The sequence below is a fragment of the Myiozetetes cayanensis genome, unplaced genomic scaffold, assembly GCF_022539395.1.
Source record: "Myiozetetes cayanensis isolate MyiCay16 unplaced genomic scaffold, myiCay2020 scf29, whole genome shotgun sequence".
In the NCBI taxonomy this organism is placed as follows: domain Eukaryota; kingdom Metazoa; phylum Chordata; class Aves; order Passeriformes; family Tyrannidae; genus Myiozetetes; species Myiozetetes cayanensis.
The window spans coordinates 4016921-4034508 of record NW_026087510.1 but is presented as its reverse complement, the minus strand read 5'-3'; the positions used below and the strand labels follow the sequence as shown (position 1 = coordinate 4034508).

The window sequence follows — 17588 nt, the reverse complement described above, 5'->3', positions numbered from 1 at the left end:
TAATAGGAATATGAAATGGCTTCTAAAATTCTTGAAAGGTTGTTACGTCCTCAACGCTTTGCTGATTTTTAAAAGTGCATAATTTCATTTGAGTCACTTCCCTTATAAATGACACACTTAAAAACCTGCTGATGTTTTGCCTCCAATACTTAGTAAAACATCCCATTTTAGACTTTTTTTTTTTCCCCTGCCCCCCTGCTGAATCTCAGTTTTACATGCATATATTTATTACTTTCAGGCAATAATTTCTTCTTCTTTTTAACCTCAGGAGCAGCCCAGATGAACTCACTTATAATTGTCTATCACACACAATGCAGAGCCATCTTAAACCTTCTGCCCTTCTGGCTGTTTTGCAACAGAAGGTTTATTTTCCCTGATTTTAATTAACTTCAGGCTCGTTCTTACTAATTTTCAGCCAAGTTCAGTGGGGAGCTGTGGCATTTCATATTCTGTGGGATCTTGTCCAAAATGCCTACACCTTTAATTATGGAAATATTAAAGCCAAAGACATCTGTGAGCCACTGGGATTTTCTTCAGCAGATTTTTAGGAAGAAATCTGTGGTAACCTAAAGAATAACAGCAACAGCCAGAGACCTCCCTAGCTCTATTTTGGGCCCAGGATAAAATACACCCAGAAATAAATAGATTTGTCAACATCAACCAGCAGAAGAGGAGCAGATCCAGCATTTGAGATGTAGCTACTCAAGCCCCCTCATGATTTTCAGTCGTGTTTCTCACTGAGTTTTTCTTGGTCTTCCAGTTCTGCCATGAAGAAACTCCTCCATCAGGGGGGAAAAAAAACCAAAACAAACTATTTGAATTTCTTTTCCAGGTTCTTTTCCATCCCTACTCCATCCATCTGGGTACCACCAAGAACTGTGATTTCAGGATTTGCAGTGGGAATTCAATGAGATCTCATTGATAGTGGGGGATTCCCAAACAATAGAGGTTCTGTATCCGTGTAAACATCCCAGAGACAAAAATAAGGAAAACTCAGAGAAGCATAAATGTGTTTCTATCCAGAACAGTCTCCACAAAGAATACTTTGTACAGTTTTATTTCTGTTGTGTTGTTGGGTTGGTTTTTTTTTTTTTTTCTCTCAGAAGCATCAGCAGTTCCTTAGGCATGTAATTTATGAGAGGCTGAAATCTAAATTATGCATCAAAAAGAGAGAGATGCAACTTCAGGGTAATAATGCATTTCAAAAATAACTTCAAATGCGTGGTTCAGAGCAGCAGCCTATGGCTGGGAACGAGTGCCCAGTCAGCATAGGCAGCAGAGAAGTAAAAATTGCTCTTCCTTACATAAAAAAAAAAAAAGGAGAAATCTTTATTTTTAAATCTGGCACCAGCAGAGCTGGCTCCTGGAGCCCTGCGTCTATTTAGGGGGACTTTTCCTTCAGGAACACACTAAACAAAATATTAACATAGTGCAGGAACTGTCTGAAATTGTGTTTCAGACTGAAAAGAAAAGAATTCTGTTTAGCAGACACACCACTCTAATGCAGCCTGGGGCTGATGTTTGTACAAATATGAGTCTCTTGAGATCCCTTTTCATCCTCTTTGAGCTGTTCCACACCAACCCACAGCAGGATAGAACTTCCTACTGAATTTCACTATGAACCTAGAGATGACTGGCCCTTTAATTAATAATCTTTATCAGGCTTTTCACCAGGGGTATGCAGTTGATAAAGAAATTATGAGTCACACATACAAGCTGGCTTAAGGTAAAAGATCCTCCCCCTCCAGAGCGTAGAGACCACACCATGAATAGTTTCTCCCTCCCAACTGATTATTTTTTTTCCTGTCTGCATGTACTAATTAGGAGGTGCTGTGCTGTTATTTCTGTCATGTGGCTGCTGAAGGAGCCCCAGGTGACGTCCCCCTGGTGTCACACGTGGCAGGAGTGGAACTCGTGGCCTAAATGTCCAGGGGGAAAGGGCAGAGCACACCAAGAGGCAGGGGAAAAGAGAGGGCAGGAGTGCTTTCACACAGCCTGGCAGGGCAGGAGGTGATGCCTGTGGTCATCTCACTCTTTTTCCAGGTGGGAGGGGGGTGGAGAAAGAGGCACTTACAGGCTGTGAGTCATCAGCCCAATTTGAAATCCTGCCCACTCCGTGCCCTGCGAGTGCCTCCACTGAGTGTAGGACAAGCCCAGATGCAGGTCTTTATATTTGAAAGGAGTGATGCCACCACAAGGTTCATTCACTTCACTGGAACAATCCACAGGGCGAGCAATTGGTGCCATCACCGCTGGGTTTTGGAGTGATTTCCCCTCAACCTTCCCTTGAGGGAGAAGTCTGTCCTTACTCATCATGGGGATCTTTAACTGCCCACATTTACTGCCACAAAGGACCAAATTCAACCTGAACCTCAGCTCAGGGGAGTAGATTTAACCTGAAATTTTGACTCAGAGGAATAGATTCAACCTGGAATTCCACGAGGCAAAGGGAAGGTGGAGAAATCCAGGCACGACCCCACCAAGAGTGGGATGGTCCAGACCCTCCCTTGCTGCTGTCTTACTGCTTCCCACCAACAGCTGGCACTCAAAATGTAAGCCAGATTCATCTCCTGGGGACCCAGATGGAGTCACTCCAGATTTGCTGTGAATCCAGCCCAGTCCCTGGGGATTCCTACCAGGACAACTGTGAAGAGCACATCCCTTCCAGCTCCCTTCGCTCTGCACTGGGAGAGTACAAGTGTGAAACACTTGTTTGGGAGGTGACAAAGCCTCATGCTCTCTTGGTAGGCCAAAAACACCCCTTTTTGTTTTTGGGGAGTGCTGGATACAGGAAAACAGCAATAAGAGAGAGCAATAGCTCTGAGAGATGACCTTGGACATGCAGTTTCTCATCCCTCAGCCTGTAGCTTCTCATCAGGGCTGTGCTGCAAAAATGAAAGCCTCGACTGTCACAGGGAGCAAATTTTTATCCTTCACCAATCTCAGGGCTCCAATGAGGTGTCAGGGCCAGGGCTGGAAGGGATAATAAATTTTTTCCCTTCCTCTTTTAATGGAGTTTCTCATTTTCCTCCTGTGAGCAGGTTTACTGCTCCCAGGGAACGCAGTCATATTGAAATACTACCAGAATATGTGATCACAATGTCAGGAGATACAACAATAATCACTGATTAAAAAGGAAGAATGAGAAGAGTGAGAGCTGGTGGCAGGATTGCTAAATGCTGATCAGCACTGCAAGACAGCCTTTGATTTTTTTTAATTAATTATACATTCCCTCATACTCTGTGCTGCTGTAGATTTAATTGGACTCCTTATTTTTAGGCAGCAGGAAGATAGGATACAGCTTTCAGAAGCTCAGCTCCAGCCTAATTCTGCCTCATTCAATACCACTGGGAGCAAAATTAGGCTAATGCTGAGCTCTTCTGCAAGCCTTGTCTTGATGCAGTTCAGCACAGAGCACATTTACCTGTCTTGCAGGATGTAATTTCCACACAGGAATCCGTGCAGAACTGGGCTTAGCATCCCTGAACATCCCAAAGCCTCGATGCAGGGAAGAACTGTGCTTAGAAAATGGTCCCAGTGGTCTCCTACCTACAGGGTTTACTCTGATATTTGGCTCAGCCTCGCTCCACACGGTTTATTTACACCCTGCCTGCCAATGTGCCTTGCAGAGATAAAGCATTAAATGTTAAACTGCAGAACGAAAGAGGAATGCACTGAAAGAAGGTCTGTTTTCAGCTGCAGCCTGAAATCATGGATTGCCACATGTGGAGGCAGAGGAGACCCCTGCACACACCACTTCTCATGTCGTGGAGCCTCCTTATCTCTGCTTCCCGAGGTGGGGGTGGTGAAATTTTGGCTTTCCCAGGGCAGCAATTCCTCCAGAACATTCCCAGCCCCTCTGCAGCTGTGGCAGTGTCCAAGTGCTCGTGCTGGTGCAGCTCCTGCACTCTCAGATCTGAGCCCTTGTCCTCTCTGTCTGCACAGCAGCCCTGATGAATCCACAGCACAGAAATGTGTAGAACACATTTGCAGTGCTTTTTGAACCTGCCCTAGCTCTGAAGAACCAGCTCTGGGAATGCCAGAACAACTCCCAAAGCCTGGTTTTGTGCATGTCTGTGTGATGGCTGATGCTTCCCTTTGGACTGCAGCATGTTTTAGGGCTTTGCTTCTGGGAGGATGCTCTGATGGCCAATAATGAGACAGCTCACCTCCCAGTCTTTTCCAGGTGATTCACTCTTAAAGCCATCCAAAAACCTATTCTCCTTTCGTGCCTACTTTTCACAAGGCAGATCTGAAATATTTACCAAGGGGGAAGCTCCCATCAGTCTGGATCCTCTTCCATAACCACAGGAGCCTGAAGAACAAACCAGTCTGTAAAAAACAAGAGGACTTTACAACCAATCCTTCTCCACACTAAACACTGAATTAATTTGTAGCTCTTTCCTGTTGAATCTCCCAAGGTCCCACTCTGACAGGTGGAGAGAGGGGTCTTGCTGGAAGCACAGCTGTTATTTTGCTGTACCAACAGTCCAGGGTGTTATTCCTGGCTACCACTTGCTGATGCTGCCTGGCTGGAAGTGTCACTGGATCACTGGATCAGTGACTTCCATCCCACGGCAAGAAAGGCTGCAATATTCCTACCACTCCTCCTGCATTTGAAAACAAACCAAACCAAACCAAACCAAACCAAAAAAACACAGTTTTTAGGATGATTTCAAGGTACCAGACACACATTAAAAAAAAAAAAAAAAAAACAAAAAAAAACACACACAACAGAGAAGATGGGGCTCAGTTGTAAAAGATTTTCCTCAGGAATAATTTTAGAAACACTCCCCCACAGCAGCGCTTCACACTCAGTGCGGGGGAGAGCGAGGCTGTGGAAATGAGGTGATGCTCCTGTGAGTGTGTCTGTCTGTCTGTCTGTCTGTCTGACAATACCTGCCTGAAAAGATCAATCTGGATGACAAGGTCTTCGAGGCAAGCATCAGAGACCTGGCCTCCTACACAACCATGTCAGTAGGATGAGGGGTGTCCCCACTGCTGGTGAGGTGCTAAGATGGGGTGCTGGCTGTGTTTGGGCACTGAGGAGGGAAAAGCCATGGGAAGAACCACTTCATACTCACAACACACCTCACCTGAGAATCTCTGTGGTCAAAAGCCTTAACTAAAGGCTTAACTTAATTAAAAACTTAAATAAAGCCCCGAATCTCCCACTGTTTGGGTCACCAAGCAGCCACAAAACATCAGGAGATGTGTCGGCCAAGCCGACCAGGAGAGGGTCAGGGGACAGATTGTGCCTCTGATCCTCCTGCCTTCCTCACTTATCTCCTTACTTATTCCCACTCCATTGCTCCCACCTTTTAGGTGTCAGAAATTAGAAGGATAATAATGAAAGAATGAAGGATTTCAGCAGTGCTCAACCTCTGGGAATTCCCATCCCTTGTGGTCAGATGGAACCGTGTGCTGAGCACTTTTTAAGCCCTGTGTTTACCCAGGTGGCTCAGAAGAGACTGGAATGGTTGAGGGGTCCTGCTGAGCTGGTAGTTTATGATCTGTGCTGTGGTTGTGCCCTGTTGGGGTCTCTGACATGCTTTGTGCCAGGTCCTGGAGATGATGGTGCTGCTGCTGCAGGAGCATTTTGCAATTTAAAATGTAAAAAAGCACAGGAAGGTGAATTTATTCCTCCACAAACATGAGAACTAAGCACTGGAGTAACCAGTGCACCATGATACCTGCTAGATTTGTGATTAAATTAAATTAAAGGCTATGACTGAGGTCAAGGAATATCCCATGGGGAGGGGATGGAGCAGGACTGTGCAGTTGCTGAGGGTTGTGACAGACCTGTGCTCAGGTAATGCTGCTTTGAGGGCTTTTTGGGGAGCAAATACTCCAGCAAATACACATCCATTTGTTACTTGCCAGCACCAAATCCCCAGGTTTCCAGCAGGCTGAACAAAGTTCCTTCTATCACCTCAAACACTTGTTTTAAAGCCCTTAGAAAATCTGCTGGAAGGAAGAATAAGACCCAAAGCCCTGATTTGCAATAACCTTTCAGCACATGCTTTGCATAAGAGCAGCTGGCGTGTGCTTCTGCCTCAGTGAAGTCTGTAAGTACATGCTTGAAGTTAAAGAGATGCAGAAGTACTCTTTGGTGTAGGGATAATTACTAAATCCAGGTCTCATTAACGTCTTCCTATTTCTTTTTTTCTTTATTTTTGTAATTCACTTACATATTCCGCAGGAATATGATCAGCTGCAGGAATAAAGACTCCACACTTAGAGCTGACAGGCCATAACAAAATCAGGAAAGTAGGCAAGGAAATATTCCCAGTCTGTGGTAAAGTTTTTCTCATCACATGCTTAAGATCCTTCTTTATCTCGTTGTTTCTCAGTTTATCACAACTCTTCATTTCCTGTTCCCTTTCAGACTTCAAACATATTTATTTTTAATGTGTTTTCTTTTTTTTCTAACCCTTCCCCAGTAAGGATTTAAACCTTTTGGAGTCTTCTTGGCTAGACCTCGTGTACAAACTCCAGATTACTGAGCCAGACACTACAGGGTCATTTTTAATATGTAATCTGGTATTAAAGTTTGAAGTCTGGCCATGAGTTTATGACTTATCATTGCTGGAACAGCAAAATAATTGTAATTGTGCATTTTTATAGCTTCTGCCACTTGTATCACCCAAGGACTACAGTGTGGTCTGAAATACAGACACTCAGGTTGAAATTCAGACCAGAGCTTGCAAACTAACTTGTTTTCTCTTTCCCCTGATGGAAACTTTGACTTGAACCTTCGCTGGCTGCTTTAACCACACACTTCAGAATCTCTGAGGCAAGAGACTGAGAACTGTGTGTGTTTTCTCACCCCAAAAGGGAGCTTTGAGTACCATGGGACTCCCACTCCCAAGACTACTCAGAGGGGGTTGTTTCAGCCTTGAGTCAGTGGCAAATGTACCTCATCATCTGCTGCATTAACCCTCCTTGGCCCCTTTCTCTACAGCACTTTGGGGTTCTCCCAAGTGAATTTTGACGTAACAAATATCGACACAGCTTGGTCTTACCTGGGTGACAAGAAACACTAAGCCAGGAATGCTTATCTGGAATGCTGTGAAATGTGTGTATTACTGAAAACAGCAGGGCTTAAAAAATTTCCTGAACAGAGCTGTCTAGAGCAGGAGGCTATTTTGAGTCTCTCTTTTTGCCTTTAACCCAACTATTTCAGCACCCCACCCTTCTTCCTTCCACCTTCCTTAATTTCTTAGACTTCCTTCTTGGTGCTTTGCTTGAGTCTATTTTGGGGGTGAGATCGTGGCTGGCTCCTCCCTGGGCATCCACTTCCCATTTTCCATCTCTGGGGTTTGCCTTTTCAGCAAAGTTGCGAGGCCATCAGCACACACAGCCTGTAGGATTCCTCCTGGTAGAGAGACACTGCCCACAAAGAGGAGAAAAATCACCACTTGAGGTGAAAATAAGGGGTCAGAATGATCACAGGCTCTTGCAAATGCAGGAGATTTGGCTCTGTGAAGTTTGCCTCACAGGTTTCATCACAAGGTCCAAACCAAGCAGCTCAGTGCTTTGTTTTCAGGCTTGAGATGTACCAACGTTGGCTTTGGGCTGTGTTACCTCTGCCAGGCTGGGAGAACTTCCCCTTGGCTTTGCTGTGCCTCTGGAGAGCAGCTCAGCTCTCCACTGGCAGGAGCAGCACATCAAAACTCACAGAGAATGGGTCCCAGAGAGTGAGGGCCATCAGGGCTCGAGTTGCTGGTACAGCCCAGCATCACCATCTTCACAGAACAGCAGCTTTCTGGCAAATTGAGCAACTGCACCGCCCCCAAACTTCCTGTTTTGAAACCCCAAGGAGCTGGAAAATGTTAACACTGACACTTTAAAGTGCTGGTCGTGGCTTTTTTTTTTTTTGGTTTGTTTTTTTTTTTCTTCCTAAAGATCTACATGATAGTAAAAAAAAAAATTCTACATGCAAAGGAGTAAAGTGGGGCTGCCTCGAGGACTTGGGGGGCAGCAAAGCAGCACCCGTCTCTCTCCAGGGAGCTTGAAGCCAGGCTTGGCACGACCTGTGTGACATCAGGCAGCTCGTGGCTCTCCCCTCCCCTCAAATTATGGGGGGGTTGTGGGGTGTGATCCATCCCTGTGGCTCTCTGGGCCCTGCAGAGGGGCTGTGCCACGCGAGGGGACAGATGGAGAGGCAGGTGCTCGCCGAGTGGCAGCGGGACAACCGCGACTCACGTGCCGCGAGCGGCCACCTGGCCCCGCTTGCAGCTCCACGCTGCCCCAAACCCACCCCTGAGGAGGGAAACGGGGGTGAAGGTCCCAAAAACACAGCGACAGCAAACCTCTGTCCCGCCCCAGCTCGTCCCTGTGTAGGAAGAAGAGCGGTTGGAAAGAAGAAAGCGCCGTGTTTGTCTCCAGCGCTGCCGGGGACTTATTTATTTGCAATCAGCATGACAACTGCTTCCTTTTCTGGCTATCACTGGGCCTCCAGATGGTACATTCGAGCCTGCTTAAACCTCTAACTTGGCTCCTCACAAAGACATTGTCTCCCTGCTTAGCTGGAGATGTATTAGTGGTGTTGGGGTGGAAGCTCCTGCTCCCTGCAGGGACGAAATCGTGGCCACTCCGCAGCGTTCAGGTGTTTGAAGGGGACAAGATCAGTGTGCTCCATTTACATCCACCTTCCATTTGAATTTATTTATTGGGCTGTGCTGCTAATGGTCAGAACTCTCCAAACCCTTTAACAGCACCACTTATTTCCCAGCTCCCTTAACCCTGACCTCATTTTCCAGTGATTGCCCTGCCCGACAGTTTTGAAGCTTTCTGAACCAGCCAGCTGAGGTGCTGCCAACTTTTATGGTTTTATTAGGGCTTTGTGAGACACGGTTTTCTTAAATTTCCAGCCTCAGGACTCCTGTTATTTTCAGACACTGCTGCTCTTTGTTTGGGCAATACATTTCTAGATCAGCACACGGGGAGAAGAGCTTAAGGAAGTGAAGTAGAAAGCCAGACAACAAATGTAATCAGCAGCAAAAAATTAAAAATAAAGCCAATATCATGATTGTAAGTAATAATAGGCAAAAATAGAGGTTTTGCATTTGAAGGGGAAAATAAAAGGACAGAGGAATTTTGATGGGGTGTGACCAATCCAAATCAGCCCAAATACCTGCACCTCGTTCCTCCTCCACCCCACAGGGACATGGAGGGCCACATGAGCTCAGGACTTGGCCATCTAAGCCCACATCTCATAAAAAGCTGGGCTGTTATTGTTCTGAGGAAAATAATATCCTGCTTCCTCTTTAAACCGTGTATCTCTTTAAACACGTTAAATGGCTGCTACATTCCTGCCTTTATCCTGGACACTTTTTACGAGCCTGTACTTCCCTCTCCTTTTGCTTTAACAAGCTGGCTGAGCAGAGGATTAGGGGGATGACTTAGTGCACATGTGCTAAAGAAGGAGGGGGGGAAAAGAAATCCGCCTTCAAAATCTTACATAACCATCAGAAACAAACATGTAAACCAGAGACACGCCCAGGCCCTCGCTGTTTGCACTTAAAAACCATCATCATCACCATCACCATCATCATCATCCTGTGGCTGCAGGACTGTGCCTCTGAAAAAAATGAATATTTAAACTATTTGGAGACTGGGAATACATAGCAGTGTGTGATTACATTTCTGCCACACACTTACATTAGGATTGTTTGTCTCACAAAAACGCACAGGGTTTGGGGTTTGTTTATTTTTCCCCTGCAGAAAAAGAACATACCCAACCCCCTGCCCTAAACAGGAACTGGATCCCTGGTGATATCTTCCTGTGCTGTCCCTATTTATAGAAGGAAGGTCACCCAAATAACAACAGAAATGGTATCAGATGATTTTTTTTGGTGACCAACTGAATTCTGCACTTGGAGAATTCCGAGGGGCACAGCCCCACGTGGAAAACCGTTTGGGAAGAACACCTCATTTTTGTGTGGAGGAAAACTGTGGAATTCGGGTGTCTTTCCCTGATCAGGTGATGAGATGGACAGAAATTTCGCTGGCAGAACTTTTCTTCAACGTGCAACTGTTTATTGAAAGCCCAAAATAGACAAGTTTCATTTATTGCACTGTTGGTGGTACCAACTATTGATGAAAACTGCCAAAATTCAGGAATCTCTGAAGGTCACTTAGGTGGGCAGTTGGGAAACAAACATGCACAGGAAAATGTGGGAATTTTACTGTTTGTGAAGAATTTAGAGCAGCTTCCCTGGAGGTGTTGCTGGGTTTGAATTCAGGACCTCTCACACCATGGCTGAGCTTGACACAAAAACTAAGGGAGGAGTTAATATTGAACTTCTGACCTGGACTGTACCTGGACTGACACACGTCTTCACATCTAGAAAATCCCTATTTTTTCTCATTCCCTGGAGCCAACAAGCATTTTGCTGTCTGTTCTTTTACCATAAACCAACAAAGATGGAAAAAGTCAAGCTTTAAATAGATACATATACCTATTTGAATATGTATTTACATAAATACATATTTTATGCACACAAACAAGCGAAAAATAAAGGTGCCGATTTTATATTTGTAAGAAAAAAGCTCTGTCTGATGGCATCCTTCTTTCAAACTCCTCTGGCATAAATTATGATCTGTAATTCCTATCTTATCATGTCAGGCAGGCCTTTGAACAGAACCTAACGAGGAGAGCCAAGTATTCCATCATGTTTTATGCCATTTCCAAAAAAAAAAAAAAATCAGTATTTACACAGCTAAATATTTTATGGGCCAGAGATTCAGGGCTACTTGAGATGATGAATTCATCCCTCCAAGGGGTTTTGTTCATGGGGAAGAAGTTTGTCTGGGCTTGAGAACGAAAGGGAAGGTTTAGTCATTCGCTTTTTTTCACAGGCTGCCTCCATCCTTCCATTGCTCATTCACAAATCCCCTGGTGCCTCTGGAGGCAGTTTGTAGGTGGGTCTGAGGTAGAAATGTTGGCATTTTCTCCTGCCTCTGAGAGCAGCAACTCAGGGCAGAGCGAGGTCCTCCTCAAAGACACAAAGCTCAGCTCTGCCCACGGCAGAACTGGCGTCTCTGCTTGGCAAAGTGAAGGAAATCCCTGCTGGGGGCATCGACCCCCTGAAGCCTGCAGAGGTTTTTAGTGAGAAAATATAATGCAGATAAAGAAATACCTTTAAAATAGCTCCCTGCCATCCCTTGCTCTTGCAGTGTTTGCATTAACTTCTAATCCACTGTTTGCATTAACTTTCCCACACGGTATTTCATCGCCTCTGGCAGCCACACACACCTTCCTTTTTTTAAACTGGGCCTGAATGAAGCTGAGCCCCTTTTTAAACTGGGCTTGAATGAAGCTGAGCCGTTTTTAAAGTGCTGGACTAGAATCAGAAAGCTGAGGGAAGGTTTCTGTGTGGTGCTTCTGAGACTGCAGGTTCTCTTTATGGTTAATGCATCATTCCCCATTACAGTCATTTCCTCTGAAGTAAATGGGATTTGGCCATTATATTTCTGTTTATTGATATATATTTCCTAGCTGAATTGACATTCCCTTGTGCCTTTTTTTTTTTTTCTCCTTACCCTGAAATTGCAGGAAGCCAAAACTCCTTCAAGAGAGAGGAGTTAAGTTGTGCAGCACACAGAGCTCTGTGCTCTCCCATCGTGTGGGCTGGGGTTAAAATGCCCACCATTTACACATTAACATGGAAACCAGGGCAGCAACACCAATTTCCTGGAATGTTTTGGGCCCAGGGGTCAACTGTTTAGCTGGGATGTGCTTCCCAGTAAGATTTTGGTCCTGTTTAACCAGTGATTGAGTGATTTTACCACTTACTACAATGCTACAGCCAACACTTGCTTTGCTACCCAGCATGAGTAAATCTGAGCCCCCCAGTCACCTAATTAAGTGACCTGATTTTCTCAGGAGCAGAATATGCCTCCCAGCTCCCACTGCACTCAGCAGTTGTGAAAATCAGGCCATTTTTGTACAAGCTGTGACTAGTTTTGAGTACTCAACTCATAAAAAGTTGATCTTGGCCTGGGAGCTGGAAGATGAGCCCTCTCCAAGTTCTGGCTGCAGGGGAGAGTATTTGGAAGGGATGCAGAGGCCATCAGTCACCATCACCATTCCCTGCTCTAAATGAAAAAATAAGGGAAAAAAAAAAAGAGAAGAGCATCTTAGTTTGAGGTCCTGGGATAAAAATATGCTTTGGCTTTTGGTTGCTTTATGCAGCATTTCCTGCTCACCCTGAAAATGAAATTGAAAAGGGAGTTTATTGTCCCTGCGGATGAAAGAGGCAACTTTGGAAATCACGGATGAACAAATGTCTGAGGGTCCAGCCTGACGTTCTGTGATGCCCTTCGTGGTCCCCAAGCACTGCAGGAGCTGCAGTTCACTCCAGCAGAGCTCCCACTGTGTGATTTGTTGCTGAGGAAACATCAGTTCATTGAGGGAACAAGCCACCAAGGGTGGGTGGGTGGGTGGCAGAACCGTCTGTCCCGCTGGATTTTCGGATGGCTCCTCCAGAAATCCGTGCTGGGGCCTGGGGAGAGGGAATCCTGAGGGAGATCCAGCAGGAGGAACTGCTCATTTCCAAGCCAGGGCTTTGCTGGGAGGGCAGCTGGAATTCACTGCCTTGGGTTTGACACAGACACGTTGCAGAAGGGATGGTTTGGACACTTCCAACCCATTTATTTCCCTGTGTTTTAAAAAGCACAAGCAAGAGGGGAGGTGAACTGAGCAAAGGCAACAGAAATGGGTGAGAAACCAGGCTAGGGAAAATCCAGCCTGCCTGAGAGGTTCCCACCCTCTGCAAGTTGCTGGGAAGAGCTTTTTTATTTTCTTTCTTTTTTTGGCTCTTTGCTCTTGCCTGAGCTGCTTTTCAAAGCAAAGCAGTGGCTGCTTTGCATAGCACAGCTGAGGCAAGGTCAGCAAGATGAACACCCCAACCTGCAGTGTTCACCACACAAGAGCTGTCCTTCAGAAGGCAGGTGCCTTCACATGAGCACTGGCAGATAAGGGCAGCAAAACCCTTCAGGAGGAACTATTTTCATAATCACACATTTGCAATACTCACCCACCCACCCCCCTTTTTTTCTTTTGTTTTGGTTTGGTTTTTTTTTTCAGCAGCAGCATTATCTTTCTGCCTTCCTCTTGCTCTCAAAATGAGCAAAAATATGTGTATTCAAGGGGTGGGGAAGGCCAGGGCAGAGCTGAAACACAGCTGAGTCAACAACACATGTCTAGGAGCTGGTGGGTGACACTGCATGAACATCCTCCGTGGCTATCAGGGTGCTTTGGAAAGCTGTTGCTGCAGACAGGGAAGGTGGCAGAAGCATAGAGGGTCCAAACTGCCCTGATCTCAGACCCACCTGGAGTCTGCCCTTCTTCCCTTAAGCAGGAAGCCTTGAAATCACCCATTCATGGGGAATTTTGCCCTCAACCAACTCAAAGCCTGTCTCCTGCCCCACCACCCCAACGTTTCTATCCTTTTCTGCCTCCTCCACTCGTCATTTTCCCCTCAGTGTTTCTGCCATTTGGATTCTGGGTGAATTCCTCCCTGATCCACAGCTGCATTTCAGTGCTGATGCCGAGCCTTTGGAAAGCACAGTTCCACATTTGGGAGTTGAACAGCGCTGTGTCAATCTGTCCTGCAACTGGAAAATTTGCAGAACAGGAGACTTGGGTCTTCCCAGCTGGAGTGAAAAGGGATTTAGAGGTGTCTTGAAGGGAAAAAAAAAAAGCAGAAGAGCTGTTTCTGTGTAGCAAGGACTGAAGGGAACTGTTCTAACCTTGAAAATCTCTGGTTTGTGCCCTCTCGTGGCAGTTGAATTTTTCTTGTCCTCAGTGCAACGTCTGCACTTTCAGACCCAAACCTTTGGGTTTTCTTGGTGAAACAACCAGCAAAGAGGTCACTGAATGCCAATATCCAGTGCTTCACTGTCCATAAAATCGGGAAAACATGGAAAACCCTGAAGTCCATATCTCAGACTTCACCCTTTAAACACTTTGCAGGAATTTGGCAGGTGGCACATCTGAAAAAAAAAAGCCCCAGGGCTGAGAGAATCAGCCTGGAAAGGGTATCCCACAGCTTTCCAAACACAAGGAAGGTCCAAGGAATACCTGTGACAGGAGCCACATAACCCAGCAGCACTAAAACACTCTTTATTTTCTCTCTCTCTCCAGACAAAAAGCACTGGCATCCACAGGTGGAAGAAGTGTTCAAGCAGCATGCGACTGGTTGGTATGAATAAAAGTTAAAAAGTAAAAGAAATTAGTGGATTTAAGATTTCAGCCATTAGAAAGGGGGATGTAAAACGGGGTCATCATCTGAAAAGCACCTGCAGAATTCAGTGAAACGCTATTTAAGTGCTGTAAATAAGCAATCCAGCAACGAGCTTTGTCTGAGGGAGTTTGTGGTCTCGAGTAAAAGCAGAAACAGATGAGAGAAAGAACCCCCCGCTATCTGCAGCTGATGAACAGAAAGCTGAGAGCTGCCTTTTCAGAGATGTTGAGCAATTTCCAGCGCTCTCCCCCTTGCGTTTTGCGCACTGAGAAGGCAGAGAGGCAGAGGCAGTGACCTGGGTTGGATCTTCAGAGCATCAGCCTGAAGCCAAACCCCAATTTTCTGTATTCCTTGACAGTGGAGATGGGCTGGAGGGGGGACAGGGCAGCTCTGCCTGACCTGCCAGAGGTGACTTTTCCCGCAGAGGGAGAACGAACGAGAGCGAGGACAGGGGAAAGCTGGTTTTGCTGGGAGAAAATGTGCCATTATCTGACAACCTAACCGCTGTTTCTCCCTCCCAGGCTCTTCTCCCACGTGGGTGACCCGTTCCTGGACGACCCCCTGCCCCGGGAGTACGTCCTGTACCTGCGCCCCACGGGCCCCCTGGCTCAGAAGCTCTCGGACTTCTGGCAGCAGTCGAAGCAGATCTGTGGGAAGAACAAAGCTCACAACATTTTCCCACACATCACCCTGTGCCAGTTCTTCATGGTGAGGCACAGCTCCCTCCCTGCCTTGCCAGGCTCAGGGTGGAGCTTTCCACGCTCCACTCGGTCCCTGCACAAGGGTTTGGGGAGCTGGGGTTGAAATTTTGCTTGATGCCTGGGCTTGTTGAGGAGGTAATTGGTTTTTAAGCTGTTGTTTTCAGCCAAGAGCAGCAGCAGAGGACCAAGTTCTCATCATCCCAAGTGATCGTTAGCAGGAGAATGGATGGGGGGGTGGGGTGAGGTTGGGAAGGTCACTTGAGGACGGCTGATCCCGCTTCGAGGGCGAGGGAGGGGCAGGGGATTTCTAAATATGGATTTTTCTGTGCCCCTGTGCTTTTTCTCGCTGTGATACAGCTAAGGTAGGCTGTTCACACCCCCACACACACACACACCCTGCTTTCCTTTCCCTGCCTGACAAGTGCCTGCCCTTCCCTTGGCAGTGTGAGGACAGCAAGGTGGATGCTCTCACAGAGGCCCTGCAGGCCACCGTGATGCGCTGGAAATGCAAATTCCCCGCCCCCCTGCCCCTGGAGCTCTACACATCCTCCAACTTCATCGGCCTCTTTGTCAAGGAGGACAGTGCTGAGGTGCTGAAGAAGTTTGCTGCGGACTTTGCTGCAGAGGCGGCTTCTAAAGCAGGTGAGTGGCCGAGCTGGGGCTGCCCAGAGCCTGTGGCTTTTTTTTGGGCACTGCCACTTTGGATACCACCAGAGCTCACAAAGCTGCTTTTTAAGTGAGAACTAAAAGCCTCGAGAGGAACAGCCCGGCAGGTGCTTTGGGTTTCAGTGCCCTGCAGCCGAAAGATCACCTCGCTCTTGATCTCCTGCAGCGTTATCTCCTGGAAGGGAAGTTGACATTTGGTGGTTCCTCAACCTTTCACGTGGGTGCTCTGCCTGCTGGGTGTTTCCTGCTCCCCTCCCCGCCTCAAGCCACCACCACAAAACTTTCCTTGACCGTTTCGAGGCCGTGCTTGTTTTCTCACTTCATTTCTGAGGTGGGAAGAGGACTTGGAGAAGAGTCCTCAGTCCTGAGAGCATCTGGCTCTGCTGTCTGGTCCTCTGCTGCTCGTGGAGGGGGAAGTAAGCAGAGCACCCCGTGCTCCCGTGGCCTCCACTGCTGAATAGGCTCTTTGGGTGTCCCCCAGTGACCTCCAAACTCAGAAGAGCATGGGAGCACTGGAACAGCTCCCCCACTAATCCTCCCACCCTCCATCACTGCAGGGCTCAGCCTGGGCTGGTCACAGCACGACTGGTTTAGCCTTTCACTGTCACAGGCTTAATCTGGAGCTTAAATGCATCAAGATGCAGCAAATTCTGCATCCCTGGGGTGTTTCCTGCTAGGCAGGCATCCCATAACCATCCAGAACAGCTACAAGTCTCTGCCCCTGCTTTCACCCAACAATGACCCAGAATTTTCCTTCCCTTTAGAAGAGGGAGGGAATGTTATCTTTAAAATGCACATTTTTAGGCAGTGACAGGCACAGAGACATTGGGCAGGTCCAAGGAGGCTGCAGCCACGTGAGAGAGGGACAAATATTCCCCTCCAAAGTGTTCCCCAGACACACCCTCCAGCCAGAGGGGCAATTCTTACCCCCAAAAAACACTGACCCAGAAGAAGGAAGCACCCACAGCTTCCTAAAAGCTTCTGCCCCTGTGACTGCTCCAATTCAGACCGAATTGGTTCTTTTTTTAGGGAAGGCCAGTTGCTGCATTGCAGCCCCCACAGCTTGGGCAGGTTATCACATTAAAGTCTCTGGGGCTTTTGCAAAACATATTTTTCATTGCTATCAAAAACAGAAAGAGAGAAAAAGATGGATGAGCTTGCAAAGCTACCCCTGGCTGGCACTTGGAGCCAAGTCTCTGAATAACTGCAATTTTGACTGAATAATCAGTCAAATTTAATTGCAATTTTTGGTTGAATAAGCAAGAATAAATTACATGCAAACAATGTATCCTATGATTTCCACATCTACTGGAAGAGTCACAATATTTCACACACTCTCACCTTTCTCTTTTCCTAATGCAGGTTCTTTTTTTTTTTTTTTTATCTTTCCTGCAGGATCATTTTGAATCATTATTATATCAATGTCTGTTTCCACAATCTGGGAATACCTCGCCCTCAGTGGCTAAACTGGTAATCCAACTAATGCCCAGGGAAAAGATTTAATCAACCTGCATGAACCTGTAGATTCCATGGATTTGTAATTGCTGCTGTGGCAGAGAGAACAAAGGAGGGAGAGTAAAAATTACGCTTTTTCACTTGCTTATTTTGGAAAGATCCTCAGCTGCTCAGGAAAGCCTACCAAGTTACCTGGAAAAATGTCTGGTTTTTTTGGGAAGTGTGTTCAGAAGGGCAGCAGCTGTTACCACACCACCCAGAAACCTGTTTTTGGGCAGCTGGGCAGGGCAGCCTTGTCTCCCACCCTGCTGTGACTCAGGGCTGAGCCAGCCCAAAAACCTCTAATAATTTGATTAATTTGATCCGAGGTGCAATACAGAGAGCCCACATTTGGCTTCCTCGGAGCCTGTTCAAAGTGCCCTGCAGTCTGTTCCTCTAGAGTGTCTTCCAAAGCCCAGCTCCTGGCAATTTTTGTGATATTTTCTCTCCTCCTTTCCCATCACCGCTCACC

At 46.7% G+C, this 17588-nt stretch overlaps 1 protein-coding gene across 1 annotated transcript in view; it reads left to right on the top strand.

The window, feature by feature from the left end:
* Nucleotides 1-17588, top strand: part of UBASH3B (ubiquitin associated and SH3 domain containing B) — a 57133-nt gene that overhangs the window by 23742 nt on the left and 15803 nt on the right. Inside the window, exons 2-4 of the mRNA XM_050322843.1 lie at nt 14156-14209; nt 14777-14963; nt 15400-15598. Of these exons, the coding sequence (XP_050178800.1) occupies nt 14156-14209; nt 14777-14963; nt 15400-15598 (440 nt within the window). The remainder of the gene's footprint in view (nt 1-14155; nt 14210-14776; nt 14964-15399; nt 15599-17588) is intronic.